The sequence below is a fragment of the Eschscholzia californica genome, unplaced genomic scaffold (assembly GCF_041429995.1).
Source record: "Eschscholzia californica isolate CP2 unplaced genomic scaffold, dmEscCali1.0.p SCAF_4, whole genome shotgun sequence".
Lineage (NCBI taxonomy): Eukaryota > Viridiplantae > Streptophyta > Magnoliopsida > Ranunculales > Papaveraceae > Eschscholzia > Eschscholzia californica.
Window position 1 is genome coordinate 23,956,827 of NW_028238461.1, and position 17,782 is coordinate 23,974,608.

Below are 17,782 nucleotides of genomic sequence, written 5' to 3' on the forward strand. Positions count from 1 at the left end.
ATACTTGATTTGTATGAAAGTACTACATATCAGATGCGATGATAGTGTTTGTGTAAATTCAGTTGTGGGTAAATTAGATTTAGTACCAAAATTGGAGGATGTCGACATGATTTCTTATTTGTTATGCTGGATGACACGTAACCTACCACTGAAGACAAAAGAAGTATGTCGTGCGAAAGTTACGTGCCTTTCAAGGACTGAAGATATGATATTTGTTAAAAATAATTTGAAAAATGATAGACAAAAACAAACGTTCAAAGAAAGTTGTTTTTGACATCTTTTAGAGGTAAATGACCTAAAGTTTTGCTATGTACTTGTGCATAACATGTTGCTCCGTGAAACAAAGTCATCGGATATGGATGATGGTGCGATGAAGTTTTTTGTTGGTAAGAAGAAATTGAAGTTTTCAGTTGTTGAATTCTCTGAAATTATGGGCTTGAAATATGGGGAAGTAGATGAAGAAGATACGCTTGTAAAAGACATGAAGGAAGATCTTGACGAGGTATCATTAAGGGACAAATACTTTTCAGATGAGTCAAACATCAATAAGGAAGTCTTAAAGAGATGTATAGAAGACTGTGAGGATGACCCAAATAAGGTTAAGATTAGCCTATTGCTGTGCTTAGACTATTTCTTGTTAGGTAAAGATGCTCGTAGGACGAGTGTAAACACATAACGTATAGAGTTAGTCCAGAACATAGACAAATTCAACAAGTTTCCATGGGGTCCAAAGGTTTTCCAACGTACTTTATCTTGCCTAAAGAAGGCATTGCCTCGTGTAATGGAACCAAAGAAAGAGAAGAAGGAAAGTGGAATCACTTATTATTTGAGTGACTGGCCATTTGGATTTCAGGTAATGTTATTTGATTTTATTTTATAATTTTATTAGTTTTGCATAATTAGTTCAACTATTACCACTTTTAATATAAAACTTTTAGAATAGCTTTGCGAAACTGCCTTTGTTGTAATCGATTGCAGATTTGGGCATACGAATGCCTTCCGACAGTTGCAGCTGAATGTGCAAAAAAAAAACCAGGAGTGAATTGCGATCCTCCCATCGTAAAGTGGAATTCCAAATGCAAAGCCGTCACTTTTGAATCATTAAGGGCAAAAATTTGTAAATCCACATGTAAGATGTTTGTCTCAAATATACACTTATCATTCACATCTTTTTTGTAACTCTATAAATACTTCTACTAACGTATTCTTGTTGCAATGGTTTTAGGTTGAAGTGACACCTTATAATAGAGAAGATAGAGAAGAGACTTCAGAGTTAGAGATGCCACGAAGCGAAACTGAACAGCTTAAGAAAGAGATTTTTTACCTTAAAGAAGATCTTCGTCGACGTGACGAGATAATAAAAAAGTGGGAATCAACGAAATTATGTGTTTATGGTGGATTAGAGCGATCTGGAAAAGATATTGAAGAGAGTTCACATAAGCTTATGTCCGCGATGGAGAGAAAGGTAATTAGTTAGTAATAGTTTCCTTTATGTTTGAACTATGTTTAGATTACATCATACAAGGTATTTATACAATAACACTCTTTACCATAGGGTGAGGTAGAAGACACTAATGCAGAGGAGAACCTCACAGAGATCCAAGACCGTTTCTTTCTGAAAGTGACGTTATTTGGCAGTGTAGTTGCATAATTATTTCATTATATTGAGGAGTTTGTATATCGGTCTATTGCAGGAGACTGTAGATGATAAAGATGTAAATGAGATTCTTGATGAAACAAAAAATGACTGTTTTACAAAGGCAATTTATATCTGTATAAGTATTTTTAATCGTTTGATGTCTATGGTGTTGAGTGACAATTTTTTTGCAGGACGCGACAGATGTGGTGGGAGATGACGGTGATGGAGTGAAGAATTTTCATTCGTCTGAGATGAGAAAAGGTGATCCCACCCCCAATTGCAAGACGATTTCATGGAGATAATAAAATTTATATCATGCTTAAAATTTATGTTTTAAGAGTACTGTAATTGGTTCCTTTTGTTTGTTTTGTATTCATCTACTTAATTTATTTATATTTTAGGATGCAACCGAAAGGTTATTAGACACGATATATAGCGTGTTTAGTGAGGTGTTTAAGGTAGATGAAAGTGATGTAAATGCTGTCAACGACGCTCGATTGAAGGAGGTTGATGATATATTAAAAAAGTATATGTCTGTAATCCTACGACCACCTAGAGATAGCATTCAAACAAAAAATCACCTTACGTAGGGATGAAAAGAAAAAAAGGTAATGTTCGTGATACATTCGAAGTGAACGACACTCTTAGATTCATGTCGTGGGTGAATGCATGGAAGAAACACCAGTAAGTACAAATCTTAGAATTTGTTATAATCTGAATTTTCTCTTCATAATTATAATAGTTATATATTTGACTCATGAGTACCTTTAACTGAACAAACCAACGTATAAATGTTGGCATTGCAATCGTAGAAGAAAAATGATTTAAACAGTTATAGATGCAGAACCAATGGTTGACATGCGAGGTATATGACTATTGGAGTTATTAGATAACCATTCTATTTATACAATTTGTAGTCAAATTTTAATGAAAGAGTGAACGACTTGATTATCACTATTATTCGTATGTTGCAGCAAATCGATGTTGGGTTGCACTACTACCGTGCTCGAAGAAACTGTGACCCTTCAAGATTCGGGATGAACTGTACAACGGCTGACTATTTCTTTTCAGTAATTAAGTCTCTGATTATTATATATTATGAAGTGTTTTTATGTTGTGCGTCATCTTGCATAACCCGTTATTTCATTCCTTGATGTTTCAAATTTAATGTTTCGGCAATGCGGTCCTGGCATTTGATATTTATTGACCTCACAATCTTATGTTAGGTCGAATCCACGATTGGTAATAATATACTTATATGATTCTTATCAAGTCTAGTTAGGAATTGTTAATATCTTGAATCTTCGATTTTAGTCTGGTTAGGGGCTAAGTATTAATGCTTAGAAAGTTATTACTTAGTAATAGGGGTGGGAATCGGGCGGGTTCGGTCGGGCTAGGACTCTTACTTCTTGGGCACGGGCGGATCGGGCTCAAGAGTGAAATGTCCGGTCGGGTTATCGGGCACGTTGGGCCGGACAAATATAGGTATATTAGTGCCCGCGGTCCGGTTTTGCCAGAGAGCCCGCTCTGGCTATAACGGACTCAGGCGGACGGGTCGCAGGCTTTTTGAGCCGAACCAGTTGAGTGAAATGATAAATCACTAGCTGCGTCATTGGCCCGAGCCCAAAGATATCTTTACCAATATTCCGAACTCCTCTCTTATAACTCATTCTTCCTTTTCCCGCCTTCTCCTTCTTCAATGTGGGACTAAAAAATCATGCAACTCTCTACTTAGTTCTTTATACTTCCTAGAATCCTAGTAGTAGTAGTAGTAAACAATCTAGAGAGAGAGAGTGAAAATGAGATCATCTGATGGAGTATATGGCTTTTAGAAGGATGTTTGAATTCTGGGTCATTAATAGATGTTAAAAGGGTTCATGGGCGGATTCTGAAATCTGGGTTTTATGGGGAATCCGTTTTATGTAGTAAGCTTATTGATTATTATTTTAGTTTTGGTGAATTAATTGACTTAATCAAGGGGTTTGATGATATGTCTGAAAGAAGTTTATCTTCTTAGAATATTGTGATTTCCATGTTGCTTACTAGATAATTGTAATCCAGGGTATTAGATTTATTTTCAAGAATGATGTCGGAAAATGTAGGCCCCCATTATGGTTTCGCTAATGATTCAATGGTTTGTAAACCCTTTGATCGACTTGTATTCCAAAAAGGGGTTCGTTAAGTCAGCTAGATCAGTTTTCGAAGAATTAGGTTCACGGGATAGTGTTTCTTGGGTTGCTATGATCTCGGGGTTCACTCAAAATGGTCATGAAGAAGAAGCTATCAATCTTTTTCGTCAAATGCTTGAAAGCAAACCCAGTTGAATTTGATTCAGTTTTTAATCAAAGTCGACATACATTTGCTTTTGGTAGTCCTGATATTATTCCTATCTTTTGTGGTGCTTTGCCACATAGCACCTAGAATAGCTATTCTCATGAGTACGAAGATTTCGCAACAAGTTAAGTTTGTTAGCTGAAAAAGCTTAAAATTCTCATGGATATTTGTCCTTGAAGAATGTCTTATTTGAGGTAGTACAACACGAAAAGAGTGTAGTTCGGTTCTTGTAGAATGCAATGGAAACGATATGTTTTATGTTTTGTAATTTCACTTGTACCATGTGATAAAAAAGAGTAGTTTGCCTCCGAGATTTTTACACTTCGAGAGAGTAGTTTGCCTCCGAGATTTTTACACTTCGAGAAAGAATTGCGCTATTTTTAGAATGGAAGATGTAATGAAGTTCAGTACAAATCAAAAAATTTGCCTAATTAACTTATCCATACTAGATGGAGTTGCCCAAGTAACTTGTCCACTTACCTTAATCTCTTATGGTACAAATCAAAGAATTTGTCCAAGTATCTTATCCATACCAGATGGAGTTGCCTAAGTAACTTATCCACTTACCTTAATCTCTTATTTATACCAGATGTGGTACTAAAGAGATACTAGAAAGTTCTTTTTGAATGGAAGATGTTAATTAATTCATCTCCAACCTCTTACTAATATTTCAAAGTAATGGTTAAATAAAAAGGTAGGGGAGGGGTTATTCAAATAACCGTTCCTCCAACTTCCTTCTTTTGGTCTCACCAATATGGGACTAAAAAAAGAAGCAAAATATTTTCTTGGCTGGTTCTTCTTGAGTATTGACTGGCCATGTGGCATGGTCAATGACTATTGACCATGTCACATGGTCTCTATAACCAAATTACATACGTATATATTTATTGTTTTTTAGGTAATTAGGTACAAAAACTTTTAACTCTATACCCCGTTATATATATATATATATATATTTTTTTATTTTTATTTTTGTACTACCATCGACGTGTCCCATGAGTCAACCACCACTGTCGCACCACCATATCCCGTGACACATCCACCGCCATCACCACCATTATAACTCTATCACCATTGTCACTCCGATCGCACCCCATGACTTAACAACTACTATAACTAACACTATACCTTCACCAACATTACCACGACCATATGCCCAATGACTCAACCACCAAGACCACTGCCGCCACAACTTTTCGCATACCCTATTATTCAACAATCACTGCCACCATCACCACCACCTCCATACCACCATCACCTTTGTACCACCAACACCTCCATACCTCAACCACTACCACCAAAATCATTCTCCACACCTTATTATTCAAGGACCTCTACCGCCACTACCCCCATCCTACCCCCCACTACCACCACCATTACAAACCACCATCATACATGATAACTCAACCACCGTACCCTATAACTCAAACACCACTCCACACCACCACCGGATCCATACTTCACCCACTACCACGCTAACTACCATCACACTCTCAAATTTCACCATTATACTCGTAATACCAAAAAATGTGTTTTCATAGACATGTAAAAAACTCTTTCACAAAACTAAGCTTGATATTAATAGATCGATCACAAACAACATAGTCTATCATAGATTGAGTCTTCCTCGAAAACAAGTTATAGCAATCATTCTATTTAACAAGTCTCTGGTTTATAAATGTATGTTTTCACTTTCTATAAAATACAAGACCTAATGTATTCATTACGTTTGTATATTTGTATACATTTGTATACATATATTTAAAAATAAGGGAGCAAGAGGAGATGTTTTTTTTGTTGAAACAAGAAGGGGAGATGTTATTTATGTATAACATCTTCTTTGCTTTACAAAATAAGCCTTTTGAAGGACAAAATACATAGTTTTCACCATCTCTTTAGTTCCACATTGATGGTGTAAGATAAAAAAGAAAGGGGAGATGTTATATATATAATCTCCTCCTCTTTGACAATCAAATTAAAGCTTCACAGTTGCATTCTTTAGTACCACATTGATGGTTTTAAAAGTAAAGAAGCAAGGAAAATGTATAAATTCTCCCTCTTTGATTTTCAAATCAAGGCTTTCAAATGTCAAAAAATTTCAATCTTTAGTACCACATTGATAGTCTTAAAGATAAAGAAGCAAGAAAAGATGTAATTAATAACCCCTTCTTTTGCTTCTCAAAGTAAGGCCTTTAAAACCCACCCGGGTGATCGGGCGGTTGAGAGTCGGGCAACAAACGGTCGGGCATATCGGGGGGGCGGGTCGGGGTTGAATTTCGGGCGGTCTGATTGGTCGGTACTCGGGTAAGACCTCCTACCCGAATACCGCCCACGCCCGCCCGAAATAACGAGTCGGGTACACCCGAGCCGGGTTTACTTCGGTCTCCGGGTCGACTCAGATCGGGCGGTTAGGGTCGGGTTTAGGATTTCCGGACCGTTTTCTCGACCGTACTTAGTAATGCAGTATTGTTGTTAAAATATGTGGTTGCAATTTCTTGACGTGAATTAATATTTACTGGCTGGCCAACATATATAAAAAAAAATTTATTGTAACTTTTTAGTTGTTTGTGCGCCCGTTTCCTATTTTGGTTATCTTCATTTCGAGTCTTAGTGGTTTGGTTATAAAGATCATCTAATATTCATGACTAATATTGAATTTCTTTGTGTTTTTGTCGAAGCAACTACTTGATACTTGTCACAACAAACCACATGCTCGAAAAAACCCATTGTTGGGCGAAGAAGAGAGATGTATGAAATATTTGAAGGGAGAACTTCCAGTAGCAAGCAAATCATGGGAAGATGGTGAACAAAATATATTTCCCGGTTAATTATAAAAGGTGTTCATCGGGTCCTAGGTGTTGTGCACCTTTTAGAAAGAAAGATTGTTATCTACGACTCAAACCTTGGAGGTGGACGACGGCAAAGCTGGTGTATGACTTATTTAAAGTCTATGTTGCCATTTTTAATGACAAAGCTTGAGGACAACAAAGAAGGAAATACAGTCGTGAAGAAGAATTCATGGGTAGTCAAACACGCTGATTTTGTCCCGCAACAAAAAAACTCGTAATTGTTCATCTCACAAGTTAATATTATGATATTAATATTATACCACGTAACAACTTTGTATGAGTTTGCCCTAAATTGATATCTAGATGTCTGATGTGATGAATTTGAGAGAAATTACACTCAAATAGGGTCTAATGTCATGCTATGTTTTGTTTAGGATATTGTTTTGTCGGCAATGGCTCGACTAACCTAAAGAGAAAGGTAATAGTGTGGTTGTATGTGTTTGTTAAGATACTATTTTGATGTTAGAATAAAAGTCTCTGTGTTTTTTGGCACTAGAAAATCAATGATACTAGATTCCGTAGAAGAAGGAAAACAGATCATGTGTGCTTGCTCGAATGATTTTCTTAAAGTGTTGCTTTCCAGAACTGAGCGCAATCCTAATCGATGGTTCACAAAGTGTCTACAAACGGTATAATTTTTTTATTATAGTTTATATAAACATTATTTGAAGTATTTGAAACTATTCAAATGTAGTTACGATCATTCACTATGTGTGTGTAGAGAGGATTTAATGACAAGGATGTGGATTATGGTGTTGGTTGAATGAACTTCGATTGTGTCCATGTGGGGATGGTCCTGCCAAGCTCATAACATCAAAATTTAAAGGTCAGAGGTTTTATTGTTGCCTAGAGTCATCTTATAATTAAAAGTGTGGATGAAGATTTCACATTTTCGAAGAAGATACTTATGATTGTGATGACATACCGGAGGCGTCTACGAGAGAAGACGACAAAAGAAGGCGTATTACTGAAAAATTAATTTCTTTGGAGTTGGAATCTCGTACACCTATGGAGTGTTACCGACAATGTGAAGAATTAAAGAAAGATCTTATAAAAAGCGCCGAGTTGAAGTTGAAAAACATTGGAAAGATTTAGTTAACTATATGGGTTTGATACTTCTATGTTGAAAAGCAAGATTGTCTCTTTTGTATGCCTTCTTGTCCACTATGTTAAAAAACAATGTACAAACTTTTTATGGCTAGATATTGTTCTGTATGAAATTTGATATTGTTTTCTATGAAAGTTGTGTATTCCTTCGTGCAGTGAAAACTATTGTGTGGGTTGAAAGGGCATAAATAGAAAACAAAACTTAATACAAGAAATAGTAGTGGGTCGGTTGTGCAGTACCTAACATCATGCATCTTAATGTGTCGGTTGTGCAACACCTAACATCATGCATCTTAACGTATCAAACTGAAGCAGATCAATCACTTTTAAGGTTCAGCTAAACAGTGTTCACATAGGTCATCTCAGCATGTTTGTTTCTAAGCTATTGTGAACTATTTAACTTTTTAGGACAATACAGAAGTTCTGAAACAGTATGTAGACAAACCCATCTCAGCATCTTATCTTTAACTCAAAAATAATTCATGAAATAGTCTATAGAATCCCATGTACTGTCATATCAACCATTACAACAATTCATGAACTAGTAGACAAAATCATAGAATCCAAACATGGAACCCAAACATAGAATCCAAACATAAAACCCAAACCTAGAGTCCAAACACAAAATCTAAACATAGAAGTCGACCATAATCAACCATTACGCATCCTTCTTAGTCCTCGATTGAAAAATTAAAATCATTATCTGTCTCGTCGATCAATTGAAAACGTGTCATTGGCTGATGAAATTGTCGAACCCCCGCATTTGCTGAAAGCGGAAAAGTTGAACCACTTTCAAATTGAGGACGATATACCCCATCAAAAACTCCATGTTAGACTACATTTGTAATTAGTTAAACAAAAACATATTAAGATTTCTTAACTTAATAAGAGGTAAGGTAAACAAATTACCATCCTAGGTTCCGGTGTAGAGTATATGTCTTGTTGACTATCACCAAGCAAACTCTCTTGTGTATTCAACAGGGACTGACATGAAGGCATTTTAGACGATGAAAACTAAAAAATAAACACAGTTATTAATATTTCTTAACTAAATAAGAGTTACCATCTTAGGTTCCGGTGTAGAGTATGTGTTTTGTTGACTATCACCAAGCGAACTCTCTTGTGTATTTAACCCTGACTCAATTGAAGGCATCTTAGATGTTGAAACCTACAAGTAAACACAAACATAGTATAATTTAATACATTACACAAAATAAGAAAAGTATATAACATATTTGAATAAATATAGGTATATAGACATACAACTTACTTTTTTATGCTTTCTTTTCAATTCTAGTATCTCTTGGACGACCCTTCGACTTAACTAACACTGGATTATCTTCACAGTCGACCGTATAATTCGTTTGTATGCTTGTCCCTGAACTAGTTCTCTTGTCCTCTTTTGAGTTTATCTTCAACTTATATTTCAACATCCATTCTTTTAAACGATTAATGCTTCTCTCATCCAAGGATGTTTCATCTGCTATTTTGCTGAATAATATACACAATTCGTCATAGCATTTTTGCTCTTTGTAGTATCTCACCCGCCATAGTTGACACTAACTCGGGTGTGAGATCTTTTCACATCCTTCCTCCATCTCTTTAGAATGTATTTCTCCGGTATAACCTTCACATCGTTTCTACACAACACCATCAGTGCATGTCGGCATACACATGCACTTAAACTCAAACCAAAGATAATTGCATTTAATGTCACACTCAATAGGATGAAAAAACATCGAATATCTAGCCCTACCAAATTCCTTTGTCTCTGAAATTAAATACTCATACATTGTGTCGTACTCTCTAGCATCCACATAGTCACAAACAAGCTTTCCAGCAAGTTTTGACTGAAAATCTTGAAACTTAGCTAGTGCGTACATGTCTCTCATCTATTTTTTAATCTCGAAAGGAGTCACACAAGACAACTCAAAATTATGAGACTTAAGTCTTCTCTTACCTCGTTTTCAACTTTGTCTCTTAATGCCACGTTGTATTGTTCAACAAACACTTTCAATGAGGTTTTCGCATTGACATATCCATCAAAGAAAACATTCATACCTTCACTTCATTGGGTACTAGACATTCTCGCGCAAAAGTAAGGTTTCACAAATATTGGAACCCATCGTTTCCTCTCTCTATACATATATATCATCCAACCACCGATTATCCCATAAACTGTAATGATCTATCATGTTTTTTCACTTAGACTTGAACTCTTCAATGCTAAGTATGTCATAAATAATATCATGCAACACATTATTTATCTTCCTGTAGTCTTTGTAGCGACTTAGTTTTTGCGGTATCTTCTTCATTATATGCCAAAAACATCATCGGTGTCTTGTATTAGGAAATACTTCCTCAATAGCACACTGCATAACTTGATCTTGATCTGTAATAATACCATTAATAGCCTTACCATCTATACAATCAAGCCAAGTCCTAAACAACCAACTAAACGTCTCTATATTTTCATTAGACAATAAACCACAACCCAAAAGGATGGATTGTCCTTGATGATTAATGTCAACAAAAGGAGCAAAAGGAAGACCATACTTATTTGTTAAGTAGGTTTTATCAAACGTCACAACATCGCCAAATTCTTAGTATGCCTCCTACTCCTCCTATCTGCCTAAAACACATTACATAAGAAGCAATCTTCGTCTAAAACCATACTAAAAACAAAACCATTGGTCTTCTTTTTCATTGTCAAAAAATACTGTTGAATAACATTTCTACAGCCAAAGATATGTATAAGATATCAAATACATAAATCTTAGCAACAAAACCCACAAACACATGACGACAAAAATTAATTATCAACAAAACCTCACAAAATACAACAATTGAATCACATAACAAAAAATCCAATACATCTTAATTGCAACAAAGTAATTTAAGACAACACAAACATATTAAGATCAAACAAATTCGAGCTTAGGTTGGCAGAGTACCTTCAAGCTTTTAAACCGAGTTGCTGTTAAGAGGTGTTTTTGGTCGGGAAAATCGAGCTTTAACTTGTCCCAAATTCGAACTTAGGTTTGTAGAGAGAGAGAGAGAGAGAGAGAGGGAGTTCAAAATTTGAGAGTTAACAAAGAGAAAGAGGTAAGAGAGATTGAACGAGAAAGAAGAAATTAGAGTTTTTTGTTTACCTAGATCTTTGTTGGCTGTTGATTTGTTCCAAAGCAAACAATCGAATTCAAATACAAAAATGTTGTTTTTGATGTTTGAAGCTCTTAGACGAAGAACCCTAGCTAGTTTTCCTGACCAAATCGAGTTCAAAGAAAGTTTGAAAAGAGGAAAATCCCGAGCTTCGTTTTTTTGTCCTAGCTTTTAGCAGTAGGTTTTTTACCAAAGAAAGTGAGTTTTTGATAAAAGTCCTCAACTCAAAAGTACCAAACTTTGAGGAACTAGATTATAAACTCAGGAAAAAAACGAATTTACTGCCTTGGCAGATCAGCAACTATGCCCGGCTGGAGTGCCAACTCATTCGGCAGGGATTGGGTCAGGGCATAGCATTATTTTTGTTCCTTGAAGACATATTCAATCTATCTCTAGCTAGCAAAAGTAGCAACATTATGGGTTCCCTTAACTTGTGGGCCCATCAAAAGGCTTTCATTTAATAAGCCCAATTGTTAAAATTTAGCCCGGTCCGTCGAAATCCCTAAAACGAGATTGGTTCCTTCAGCATTTCTTCATCACTTTCTCTCTCTACAAGCCACTTAAAGAAGAATTCTCATAGCTTCAACCTGCCCTAAAAATGGCAGACAACTCAGCGCCGCCTGTGCAAGAAATGGCCGCTACAACGCTAGACTCATCCTCTTCGTCTTCCCCAAAGTGGGCCGAGTTCTCCAAACGTGTTCCGATCGTTAACATAGTCTCTCGGCCAGACGGTGGCGTCGGACTTGCCGGAAGCAAAGTCACTATTGGTGGGTGGGTTAAAACTGGACGTGAACAAGGAAAAGGAACCTTTGCTTTCCTTGAAGTCAACGATGGATCGTGTCAGGCTAATCTTCAAGTGATTGTTGAATCCTCTGTATTTACTCTTAACCAACTTGTACCTACTGGTACTTGTGTTTTTGTTGAAGGGGAATTGAAGAAACCTCCTGAAGGAACAAAACAGAATGTTGAATTGAAAGTTGAGAAGGTTTTAGAAGTTGGTTCTGTTGATCCTGCTAAATACCCTTTGCCAAAAACAAGACTTACACTTGAAACTCTTAGAGATTTTGTTCATCTTCGACCTAGAACTAATACAGTAAGATTATCTACTACTCTGATCTCTGCATTTTGTTTTGTTATTGGAATGTAATTGTTTTAGTACTTATATAGTGGGTTTTGGAATTATGTGGTTAAATGTGTTTGGATTTCATTGAGTTTCATAGATCTTAAGTTACTCTAGCAAATAGAGACATATTAAGATTTGCAAAGTTAGGTCCAAAATTGTGTGGTTTTGGTTGTAAGTATGATGGGTTCTAGTGTTAGTTTAATTTAGTGATGATTTTTAAGATTAAACATTTTATTTGGTTTTAGGTGAAGGAAACTATGAAAGGTCTGACGTTTTTAGCTTTTAAATTGGTTATCAAATGACAGGTCGAACGCGTTTTGTTTCATTGAAGTTAAGATGGGTTTCTTGCGTTTTAGCAAATAAACAATGTTGTGCAAAACTGTTGGATTTTATATGCAAATGACTTGAATTAGTATAATGTTAAGTTTGTTTTTGTTAATCAATATTTTCTGGAAAAACCTTAGGTTGCAAGTAGTTATAACGAATTAACGAGTATGAATGGCTTTATTTGCTACTGAAGACTCGTATTGATTTCTTTATTAAATGTTGAGGTGGTGTGGTTTCTTTAGCTTGTTTAATTGCTGCACTACCCGTGCCTGGTTGAAAAGAGAACACAATAATTTACTATTGATTTGGGTGCGTTGGGAGGCACCTAAAAAGGCTAGAACATAACCAATGTTGTCGGGATTCTTTCTGTCCATTTTAGTAATGGAAAAATGTACTTTAAATTTATAATTACTTGCAAGAAACAACGCAAAATACTTAATAAAGCCAATGTTTGGTGGGACATGCCTTTTCCATCAATTTTTCTTTTCATTTTAGTCCTGTATCTGTACTGATTGGCATTCTGATGTGTAGTTTCTTGTAGAACATGTGACAGCCGTGATGCTTCATTTACCAGCATCTTCTTTTTCAGTCTTTAGTTAGTTCATACTGGTTCTATCTCCTTTCATATTTTGAATTTTTTTTTATTGTGAGTAGTTTTCAGGATGTGTACAGTTTTCCTCCGTTTAGAAACTTACTATTCTAGGTTACAGATGACCATTTTTTCTTTCTTTTCCATCTGTGCCTTCAAATTCAGATAATTGCTAGCTTTGGTTCACAAATTGTCTTTGTTTTATGCATACCATTCCCTTAGCTTCCATTTTACATACTTCCTCGGATACTCAAATTTTGTAATCTAATTATTTGTACTTCAACTCTTATGCCATGAATCTAACCAATTTGTCTTTTCAGATATCAGCAGTTGCAAGAATCCGAAATGCGCTAGCTTTTGCTACCCACTCATTTTTTCAGAAGCATGGATTCCTATATGTGCATACGCCTATCATCACAACTAGCGATTGTGAGGGTGCTGGTGAAATGTTTCAAGTTACGACTTTGTTCAGTGAAGCGGATAAAACTGAGAAAGAGTTGATAAGAAACCCACCTCCTTCAGAATCTGATATCGAAGCTGCAAAGCTTATTGTAAAAGAGAAAGGAGAAGCAGTTGCACAGTTGAAATCTGCTAAAGCAAGTAAACCAGAGATAACTGCTTCTGTTGCTGAACTTACAAGAGCCAAGGACAGCGTAGCAAAGCTGGAAGAAAGATTTAAGCTTAAACCTGGTATTCCACAAAAGGATGGGAAGGTTGATTATTCCCAGGATTTCTTTGCTCGCCAAGCATTTTTAACTGTGTCTGGCCAGCTTCAAGTTGAGACATTTGCTTGTGCCCTTAGTAGTGTTTATACATTTGGCCCAACTTTTCGAGCTGAAAATTCCCACACATCAAGGCATTTGGCAGAATTTTGGATGGTAGAGCCAGAGATAGCATTTGCTGATTTAGAGGTAATAAGATATAACTTATGCATCATGAGGAAAAAATTGTTTTACTTGTCCTGAAGAAGTGGTAGCTTATGTTTCGAGGTGGTGCCCTCAAGACATACTCATTTGAGATAGCAAACTAGGTGTTCAAATCATACGTATGATGCATATGCCTCTCATTTTTGTACTAAATTGGAAAAAGGAAGATTTTGGCCAGTGGCCACATTGGGTAAAAGTTTACATCTAAATTTTTTGATTTATATACATAACTAATTTATATATTTACTGAAGAAAACCGTAAGACATTGATTGAGGAGATTAATACATTCTGGAATTGTTGGGTTTTGTCTATCAATTGGAGTTTATGCAACATTAAGAACATTCTTATTTTTGGTTTGTAAATAGTTAAGATGTAGTATTATTGTAGCACAGTAAAAAAACCATGTCATATTTATTTGTATGTAAATGTTGTGATGTTTTTCTTGCTCGAGAACACCTTGCTCAACTGTCTTGAGGTGAAAAGTTCTAAATTTTTCGAAGAAAAGAAAGTTCACTTATCGAAATAACGTTTGCAAACAAAATACTGCTAGTATTTGACTAGTATTCTTGTAATGGATTATACACTGCAAAAAAATATGAAGGCACATGACTACTTAGCTAATGTTGCAAGTGTAGAACAATGAAAAACATGCTTGAGATTTTGAGGAACAATTTTACATTTTCTTCTCGTGATATATTCAACTTAACCAGAGTAATTGCCTTTGCATCTATTTTGTAGGATGATATGAACTGTGCAGAAGGATATGTGAAATTTCTCTCTCAGTGGTTACTCGACAATTGCCTGGATGATATGCAATTCATAGTCAAGAATTTCGATAAAACTGCTATTGATCGTCTAAAACTGGTTGTATCAGCTCCTTTTGAACGTATTACATATACAGCAGCAGTGGAATTGCTTGAGAAGGTTACAGAGAAGAAGTTTGAGAACAAGGTGGAGTGGGGAATAGACTTGGCATCGGAACACGAAAGGTACTTCAAATTCTTATTTTCATCAATTATGTGACATTTTTCTGTGTTAGATTTGTGTGTTTACAGTGTAATGTTGGTTAACAATGTAGATATTTAACGGAGGTTATATTTAAAAAGCCTGTTATCGTCTATAACTATCCAAAGGGAATTAAAGCATTTTACATGAGGCTCAATGATGACATGAAGACAGTTGCGGCTATGGATGTCCTAGTACCAAAGGTATATTTTTTGAAGTTTTGTGTTCGCTCACACATGTAACTATTTGCAGGAGATAACAAGTTGGATTTTGTTGACCCACGTGTAATGTGAGGCATGCATCATATCATCATATGATTGGTAGGACTTGAACAGTCAATTCGATAATCCTTCTGACTGTATAGCGGTAACCTTAATTCCAAGTGTCCAGTCAGGTGGCCGGGGTCTTACATCATATACCATGTTCACTTAATTTCTTGATGTGGATAAAGTTTGCCCGAAGCTGCCCTTGCAAATTATTCGTCATTTTAAATTTTGAAGATAACCTTTCAGAACGAAGCAGCCATATATGTGTATATATATGTATATGTATTTGAGCATTCGAGAGAAAGAACTTCACCCATTTAAGTAGTTTATGACAGTCAGAATTATGTTTTCTGTTTTGCTTTACCTTTTCAGGTTGGAGAATTGATTGGAGGAAGCCAAAGGGAAGAGCGTTATGACGTCATTGAGAAAAGGTATTAGAGATGCAACTTGGTTGTTTTTACACCTCATAATGTTTAACTGTACTGGGCTACATATCTCATCAAACCAGCTCATCTTTATATGTTCCTTATGTCGCCAAAGGCCCCGTTCTTGCTTTAAAAGGATTTACTTTGGGGCCTCTTGGCTCTCCCGCTTTTCTGATTTAGCGCCTTTATAGATGACCTCTGTAAACCATTAGGGTTCAGCCACTCAAATAACTACATTCTCTAATATTATACCGTGTTTGTTATCTTTTTTGGTTTCTTTGATTAATTCATTGTGTATATAATTATATATCAAGTAACTCTATATATGGCTATAAGAAGGGGGCTTTCCTCCTGCCTTAGATCGTTCCGCCTCGCCTTACAGGCATCCGTGCCTGTTCTACTTCTTACCCCCGATAAACACTCTTTGAGCTCAAGTTAAACATCATGAGATTGCTACTCTTAGAATACCATTTAATTCTGTTTAGGAAATCAAAGTCTCCATGAAGCTATTTTAGGTTTCATATAAATTCCCATTATAAATTTGAGATCTCAATGGTACATTCCCAAAATAATTTTGGGTTCTAGGTGTAGCAAAACTATTGAAATATGATATTTCCTTATTATCGATGATTGCAGGATTTTAGAAGCGGGTCTGCCTCTTGAACCATATGAATGGTACCTTGATCTACGAAGGTATGGAACCGTTAAACACTGCGGATTCGGTTTAGGGTTCGAAAGGATGTGTCTTTTTGCAACTGGCATCGACAACATCAGAGATGTTATTCCGTTCCCCAGATTTCCTGGCAGGGCAGATCTTTGAGATCATCTCCATATTCTTTTACGGACCTCTGAAACTCATTTTGACAAACAATTTTATGTTATTTGAGCAGTTTTTTTTAGTTATCATTTCATACAAAAAGATTGATTCCAAAAACTGACCTTTAGATCAAATGTGAATTATCTAAGAACATTAGAATGTTAATCAATTGGGTTGAATTGTGAAAAATCATGTTCTTATATTCATTAGGGATTTTGTGAAAAATCATATGATTTTGGTATTTCAGTTTTTGTTCCCTATCAAGCTGAGAATAGGAAGTGTTACTGGATATGCTCTGAGGCCCTTTTGCCTTTATGTACAAGTGATGGCGTTCAACATTTTATTCATACTCTTAACATGTTTGGTGTGTCGGAATGAAATACAATGACTAGGAATTATTATCTGGTGCATCAGAATGAACAGAAAAAACTGAATTCGTGTATCAGGGACCGAGGAGGAATAGGATTTCCTTAACGGATGTAAACACCAATCTTTGTCGTGTATCAGGGATCGGTGCTTGCTTTTATCAAACCTTTCCAATACGTATGAGATAGAATTGACCTTTTAAAATGTTACATACTATTGATATAAATGTTTAGGTTTATATCAAAACCTTGTACCCAAACTTATGCTCGGCAAAATTCTACTACAGCTGCTAGCGTTGGGTTGCTCTTTTTGATGCCCACACTTTTGGCGGGTTCTAAAGAAAAAGGGCGAAAGCCATTCAACCAATCACTTAACCAAGAACCAAAAGAGGAGTTGGGAATTGAGATAGGAGTGAAGTAATTCTTTGGCTCAGTTCAGATAGGAGTGAAGTAATTCTTTGGCTCAGTTCAGATGGCTTACAATAAACCAAGAGATGATTTAGGAATTGAGAAAGGAGTCCAAGCTCAGGAGGCTTCGTAACAATATGGAAAATGTATGAGAAGTTATCAATATCCATATGCTCTGCCTGCCTAACAGTCGAGCTCTAGCTTGCCCATGAGTCAAACTCGAGTTGGTTTGACGACTTTGTTTTTCTTTATAAAAAAAAATTACTAGTTGGGGCAAAATAATTCGGCCTAATGCACAACAAAAAAAAGCCACTAGATTATAATATGGTAACATTAGACCAAAATGATCTACCCAGATGACAGTTTACGCGAGAATAATTTGTTTGTCTAAATGACAGTTTTAAGCCATAAATTTTGCCTCGTATGTGGGTGAGAAGAA

The 17,782-nt window shown here is 35.9% G+C and overlaps 1 protein-coding gene across 1 annotated transcript; it reads left to right on the forward strand.

Moving 5' to 3' along the window:
* Positions 1 to 11,567: 11,567 nt before the first annotated feature.
* LOC147543785 (asparagine--tRNA ligase, cytoplasmic 1-like) lies at positions 11,568 to 16,759 on the forward strand. The gene is made up of 6 exons (XM_086632907.1): positions 11,568 to 12,184; positions 13,451 to 14,041; positions 14,796 to 15,046; positions 15,136 to 15,265; positions 15,701 to 15,759; positions 16,390 to 16,759. The coding sequence occupies exons 1-6, from the start codon at positions 11,690 to 11,692 to the stop codon at positions 16,571 to 16,573; spliced, it is 1,710 nt and encodes a 569-aa protein (XP_086489033.1). The 5' UTR covers positions 11,568 to 11,689; the 3' UTR covers positions 16,574 to 16,759.
* The last annotated feature ends 1,023 nt before the right edge of the window (positions 16,760 to 17,782 follow it).